The sequence below is a fragment of the Antrostomus carolinensis genome, unplaced genomic scaffold (assembly GCF_000700745.2).
Source record: "Antrostomus carolinensis isolate BGI_N321 unplaced genomic scaffold, ASM70074v2 scaffold26147, whole genome shotgun sequence".
In the NCBI taxonomy this organism is placed as follows: domain Eukaryota; kingdom Metazoa; phylum Chordata; class Aves; order Caprimulgiformes; family Caprimulgidae; genus Antrostomus; species Antrostomus carolinensis.
The window spans coordinates 1-6,910 of record NW_010325706.1 but is presented as its reverse complement, the minus strand read 5'-3'; the positions used below and the strand labels follow the sequence as shown (position 1 = coordinate 6,910).

At 43.2% G+C, this 6,910-nt stretch overlaps 1 protein-coding gene across 1 annotated transcript; it reads right to left on the bottom strand.

Annotated features, from left to right (window-relative positions):
- Positions 1-442: 442 nt before the first annotated feature.
- Positions 443-6,907, bottom strand: CYP2J2 (cytochrome P450 family 2 subfamily J member 2; the record flags this gene model as incomplete). Its single annotated transcript, XM_010171344.2, has 8 exons — positions 443-621; positions 1,093-1,231; positions 2,161-2,348; positions 2,507-2,648; positions 3,192-3,368; positions 4,173-4,333; positions 6,089-6,229; positions 6,868-6,907. Coding segments are annotated over 8 exons (1,167 nt in total), but the record flags the coding sequence as incomplete, so codon positions are not given.
- Positions 6,908-6,910: the final 3 nt, after the last annotated feature.

Genomic DNA, 6,910 nt, shown 5'->3' with positions numbered 1-6,910 from the left:
AGAAAAGACAGCCCATGGCTATTCAGGGTGTGGCAGCACTGGGGTTTAGGGGTTGCTAAATGGTCTCTGGGTGGTGGATGTACCCCCTGTGGAAGAGCCACTGTGAACCCAATTTTGCCTGTGGTTTTAGAGTTGGCAGACACCTTCCTGGGAGGTGCTAATGGTGAAAATTAAATAATGAGGCTTTTAAATTCATGAATTTTGTCAAACTAATAGAGAGGAGGAGGCATGAGGTGAAGGGAAGAGTCCTGGGGTTTGTCCTCTTTGGAGTGTGCAGGTTGTGGCCCTCCTGCCCTTCCCACTGACATCCCTATGTTGGTGGGGGCTAGATGTCCGTGACCCATCATTTTGGTTCAAAATCTATGGGGCAGAGAGGAGAAGGGACACTTTCCAGCATATGGAGGGCTGAAGCAGAGGGGTGTGGGGCTGCCCTACGCTGGCCTCAGTCACGGGGCAGTGCATGGATCTGGAAGGGCTTGGGGCAGCGCGTGAGGCTGAGTGTGAAGTCGAAGGTCAGCTCAGCATCAGCTGGAGCCTGGAAGGTGAACTTCTGCAGGAGGGCAGTGAAGAAGATGAAGAGCTCAGTCCTGGCAAGCTGCTCCCCAGGACACGCCCGTTTGCCTGGAAAAGGAGCAAAAATAACCCCACCGAGTCTCCAGCGAGCTTCAATCTCCTCTTGGTTTCCTCTTGCACATGCCACATTGCACAGGCCGTGGGAGCTTTTCTTCTTCGAAAGGTTAGGTGGCAATGTTCACCCACACATTTTGCAGAAACCTTCCCCAGAAGTTTACTGCTGAGCAAACTGTGATGGCTGTTTGAATAGATGAAGAGGGGAAGCTTGACCAAAAAAAAACCCCAATTTATGCAGTTTGTGCAAGAGGAAAAAGCCTTGTTTTTTCATCCTGCGATAACAAATTGATTTCCCTCCTGCTCCGAGCAGTCAGAATTAACTGTTACTGGGATTTTCACTGTGAAGGTGGGCTGAAAGCTGGACAAGGAGCAGTCCCTCCTACTCTGGAGGGGGCGTCTTGAGGGGGTGGGGGGGAAAGAACATTGGAAAAAGGAAAATCATCTCCCCATCCATTATCCTACCTGCAGAGAAGGGCAGAAAAGCCTCCCGCCTCCTGTACTGGCCATTTTCCAGGAAATGTTCAGGATTAAAGGTGTCTGGAGTCTCCCACACATTTTTGTCGAACATTATTGAAGTCAGGCTGGTCATCAGGGTGGTGCCCTGCAAGAGGTGGAGAAGACGGGCGATTATGTGATGGAGAAGAGCTGACGTGCTGTCAGACTAGTTTATTATTAGCTCTGTTCCACACACAATGTAAACTACTTTTTTTTTAAGGGCAAAATATTTTTTTTCCTAAGCTATGTAATCAAATGAGGGTGAAAGCCGACAGGATTGTTCACTTCTGCGCTCCTTTATATATCATCATAGTGTTGATCCGTACCTTGTGCTGCTGTCACTGGTGATGTTAATGTGAACTATCTTTAAATTGATAACACTGTGCTCCCATAGGAATTTGAAGCAGTTTAACCATATAATTTTCAATCTATTTGCTTTATTGTGCTCTTTTTTAAAAAAACCTGATCTGTTTTATCTCTACATCCTCCACAAGAAAAAGAAAAATATTTTAATCAGTGGGGAGCAAAATGCCCAGATTTTTTTATTTTTAATTTTCCTTGATGCAACCAGTCATACACATGGAAAAGACTATATATATCTAAATCTCATATTTGCTTTCATAATGCCAGAACAGTGTGTATGCATCAATACTTATTACTTGGCTTCTATCAAGTGCTACTTTTAATAGATGATTTTTAGTACTCTGTGGAATTAACAAACCCAAACTGTTTGCTTTCCTGTGTTTCTTGGCTCTCTATTCCCATAATAATGTCTGGAGGTCGTCGTGTATAAAATTTAAGGGATAAACCTTGTAAAACTGAAAATTATGACCAACACTGTAGGATCTCACAGTTCTCCTCTACAAGGAGGTGAGATCCATAAGAGCCCTACAACATCTTTCGGGAGGGCTTGTATTTTCTGTATAACTGTGGTATCACCAAAAGATCCTGCTGATTGGTTCCCCTCCAGATGAGATTTGGGACTTGGGCCATGAAGACCTAGCTCTGGTAGGAGGGGTGGTCATCTCCACGTACTTTGGGCAGATGGAAACCAGCCAGGGTGGTGTCACTGGTGGACATCCTGGGCACCCCCAGTGGCACGACGTTGCCCATCCGCAGGACCTCACTCAGTACTGCGCTAGTGTACGGCATGTTCTCCTTGTCAGCCATGGTGGGCTGGCGGGACTGCCCAATCACCGTGTCAATTTCAAGCTGCACTTTCTCTATGGAAACAGAGAAAAAAAAACCAGACCTGCTTAAAAGGTTCACAAGAAGAAAACTGGGCCATAGGCACATCCAACATGTGGTAAAGCTGGAAATAACTCTGTTTTCTGAGTTTCACTTATCTGGTTTTGGGCTAGGGGTCCATCAGTGGCCCTACCCTGAATGTGGAGGGACGTGGCCATATAGAGCAGAGCCCAGCGGATGGCAGTTGCCGTCGTCTCAGTCCCGGTTAAGAAGAGGTCCAGGGTGGAGCACAGAAGGTTTTCCTCATGGAAATATGAGCTGGTGTCACCCTTGAACTTAGGGAAAAGTATGGAAATCAAAATTCTTATTAGGAAGGAGATACTTTCAAGAACCCAATACAAAACCATCCATATGTAAGTCAAGTCCTGCTGCTATTTTATCACCCACATCACCCCTGGATGTGGAAATTTCTGCCCCTTACCTTCCTTGACTTACAAGCTGTGTGGAATGCTTTGAGAGACACTGTTTGGTGTAGAGCAACTTTTAAAAGCAGGTAGTGTTAAAGTTTCACAATAGCAAACACAGGCCTGTGAGCTCTCATAGAAACATGAACATGTTCCCTGAGAGGAGTCCTACGTCGTGTGACAGAATGAAAAATGGAAGAAGACAAAGTGTAAATACATTCAAATGAAAAATAAAAATCAGTGTGTTTTCAAAGTGATCAGGCTCCTGCTGTTGCTAAAAGTTTGATGTGGAAGGTATAGGAAAGAAAAGGCAATGCAGGAGGCATGGGGTCCTCTGAGAGAACAGTCTTGGATCTCATCTGCTCCTGTCTTGGGTTAAGCTTTAGGTGACTTTAAATCAGGTAAGACTCTTACCTTTTCTATTTCCTTCAGGTAACAGCCAATGTAGTCTTCTGCCTCGGACTGGTCCAAATCCTCCTTGTGCTTTGCGATCACTTCCTTCACAAAATACTGGAGTTTCTCCCAGTGTCTGAAGATTTTCCTAAATGGTCCTGGTAGCCATCTCATGACCAAAGGAAAAGCATTATATAGCTGGTGAGAAATCAAACAGAGCAAAAGAGCATTTCTTGAGTTAAAAAACCCCTCATGTATCGCAGTCCAGATGATAGTACAATTTATTAGCTCCGCTTGCTACTAGGAAAAAAAATGAGTTTTGCTACACAGGTCAATTTAGTTGCACAGATGTAAACAAGTACAAACAAGATAAGAATTGGCTAGATGTTTCTGCTGATAAAGTTCTGTAATACTGGGTGGTCAAAGCTGTGTCCTAATGTGAAGGGCAAGTGTGAGTTGGTTACCAGAGTCAGAAATCAGTGTGGAGTGCAGAGGAGCCCCTTAGTGCTGGGGTCCATGGAGGGGACAGAGATCAGACCTGGCCCATGGTATGTGGTCACGCAGAAGCTATACCCCCAAATCCACCTATTTGGTTATAAACCTGGAGTCTCAGACAGTTTTATCATGAATAAAAGTTGTTTGAGAAAGTGTTTGGGAAAAGGGTGAGGGAAAAGAAGGGAATTTTCACTGAGAGTGCTACTTATTGAGTCTTTTTGTAGAAGCATAGCTATTTTTAAGGTTTTTCCATTGCTCTTTGGCTTTGTCAGGCATAAGATTGGTTTCACAATCCTGCAGTGTTTTTTCTCCATGTGCCTCAATAATTTTAACTTGCTTCCTTGCTTTCCTGATGGATTTTTGTGTATAAAACCAGTGTAATGTAGAACAATACTCAGGGTTATTTCCTTTATAACAGAACTCTTTTTACACGGAAAAGCAGATTAAATCAGTTCCTTAGAAACTCCAGTTTTTGAGCTTTTAAATGCAGCATCCAACCAACTTTACCTGGCCCCAGAAACTTCCGATGAGCAGCAGCACTTCAGCCAATGAGTGCAGTAATTCCTGGAAATGGTTGTCATGGTAGTCAAAGCGGTTCCCAAAAGTTATGGAACAGATGATGTTTGAAACAGCGCTATTAATTTTGTAATGAGGGTCAAATGGTTGTCCTGGAGGAAACAGAATGAAAGACAGCTTTCTTTTTTTCTTTAAAGTCTCAGTCAAAATCACATTCTCTACAAGATCAACAATTTGTAGTTGGGGTGAGACCTCACCTACTTTTCACCCATGGTGATGCTAAGGCTTCACCCCATGTCCTGGGGTCCCCAGCACCCCCATCACTGGACATTGGGTGCCACGACATACTTTCTCCAAGGATGTCCCCTCCCATCTCCAGCCCAGGCTGCTGGCAAACAGCAATGTTAGCACAGAAGCAGGGTTTGAGCTGTTTTCCAGGAAAAATGACTGGGAGCATGCCATGCTATGGCTGTTGGGTTGGCACTCTCCAATACGTTTTTGGTGCCAACTTCAGGACATGGTTTAAAGTGTGTTTAGTGGGCATGGTGGTGTTGGGTTGATGGTTGGACTTAATGATCTGAGAGGTCTTTTCCAACCTTCATGATTCTATGATTCTAATTTTAAACATCATGAGTGGGTCCCCCTAAGCTTAGCCTGGGGCAGGGAGTTCAGGACTAACCACACTGTAAAAATACCATTGCACTGGCCTTCAACTGTTCCTCTACAAATAAATCAAGTGAGATGGAGGAGATACGGGAGAGGGAGAGGATTGCAAGTCTCTGTGGCCAGTTATAAAATTCAGCAATAGCTCATACAGCCCATAGAAGTGGTGCATATCAGCTCCTATAAGAACAAAGTATGGTGTGATGTTCGTCCCATCTGCATTCCTTGAGAGACCTATCGAGCAGAGACCATCATCTCTCAGAGGGCACATTTAGGCAGCCTGGAGAGCTACTTGCCATGATATGAGAGACTAATATCTGTAACGAATCCAGTCCAGCCCTGAGCTGCTGTCGGTACGCTGGGGAGCATCGCTTTGAAATGCAAGGCACTCTGCACAGGACTGCTGATCTCTCCACTCTTCAAGAAAGTAATTAAACTGGGCTGGTGCTCAGATATTAGAGTGATGGACATGATCCCTGTTTGTCATTACTAATGGGAAGAAAGGCTCAAACCAGCAGCTTAATTAGTTTATTGATTAGGACTATAAAGGACTATAATCAATTGGCAACGTGAAGTATTTGGCCTGTTCAGTGCAACAGCAATTAAAATGGAGCAAGTTCAGTATATAATTTCACAATTCCTATTTAGATCTTTCTTGTTTATTATATATAGCTCCACAGAATTAGCTAAACCCCATCTGCTTCTATTTAAAGCTGAAGTGCAACATCACCCATGTACCAACATACAAATTATTCTTACTAATATCCCTCTGGCAGTTCTTAAAAGCTGCACCATAAAAAAGCAAGGCACATGCTTCATCTGTGCATGATACAAAAGGAAAGCCTGACTAAACAAGTTTTAAAATACTTTGTAAAACCAAGGACAAGCAGAGGTTAACTAAGCCTCTGAGCGTACGTGCCTGATATGCAGGAGAGTTGCATTTATTCCTTTGCAGAACACGGTAGTGACTTTCTTAGCTGTATAAACAGGCAAGTTTTAATATTTAAATACATACTAGGTGTTTACCTAGTATATATTTGTTTAATATTAATAAGGACGAACGAAAATATTAGGCCTGAGGTCTAAAATAAATGCAAAAAGGAGCAGTCTGGAAGTAGAAGATAGAGATTTGAGCAACTGAAGAAATGTTTTGCACGTTAGGAACTGCGTCGGAGTAAGAGTTTTACTTCTCATCGTTATTTAGCTGGAAGCTTTGGGCACAGTGCTGTACCTTAACCACCCACCTTTCTCCTCTTCAATCGTCTCCACAAGGTACCGGCTCTCCTCTTGCACTTTCTCCTCAAAACGTACAGCAATGCTTTTCAGTGTTGCTAAAGCAAACTTTCTCTGTTGCCTCCATATATGCCCACTTGATGATATGAGCCCTGTAGGTGGAAAATACAAGCAGATTAACTTCACTTTGTGTCACGTATGAGTAGCAGGATTCAGAAATGGCCATTTATCTTGAACAAAAACCCCAAACCAAAGCAAACAGAACCCGTAGACATTGAAAAACTATAGCTCTGCCTGGGAATTAAAATTCAAGGGTAATTGGCTTATGCTAAAGATCTAGCTGTATGGATTTGCTTTAATCTGCTACTTTGTCACTTTGCGTGGGAAAAAAAGGTGTAAGCCAAAATACTATAAGTACTATCACGCTGTTGGCAGAGCTGCAGGCAAAAGCACCATACTCTGTCTCTGGAGCTATATGCAACCAGGGGAGAAAAAGTAAAGGAGAAATGAAAACCAAGGGGAAAACTCTTCAAGTGTATCGTTCACTGAGCTGCTTGCATTTATTTCTCCTCTTTCATCAAGGCCTGACTTTGATCTCATCATCATCCCTAAATCCAGAGATTAAAATGCACACCTGTGGGATTATTAGACTGAATTAAATTCTTGCTTCCCTCTGTGCAATCCTTTACAGGTGCAGTTATTGAGCATTTAATCCAGCCTGTTTCTTTCACTCTGATAAAATCATAAATAGATGAAGAAATTGTACCAAAATCCTGGTAGATGTGCTTACCAAAACCTCTAAATATTTCTTGGAGAAGTGGAATATTTGGCCG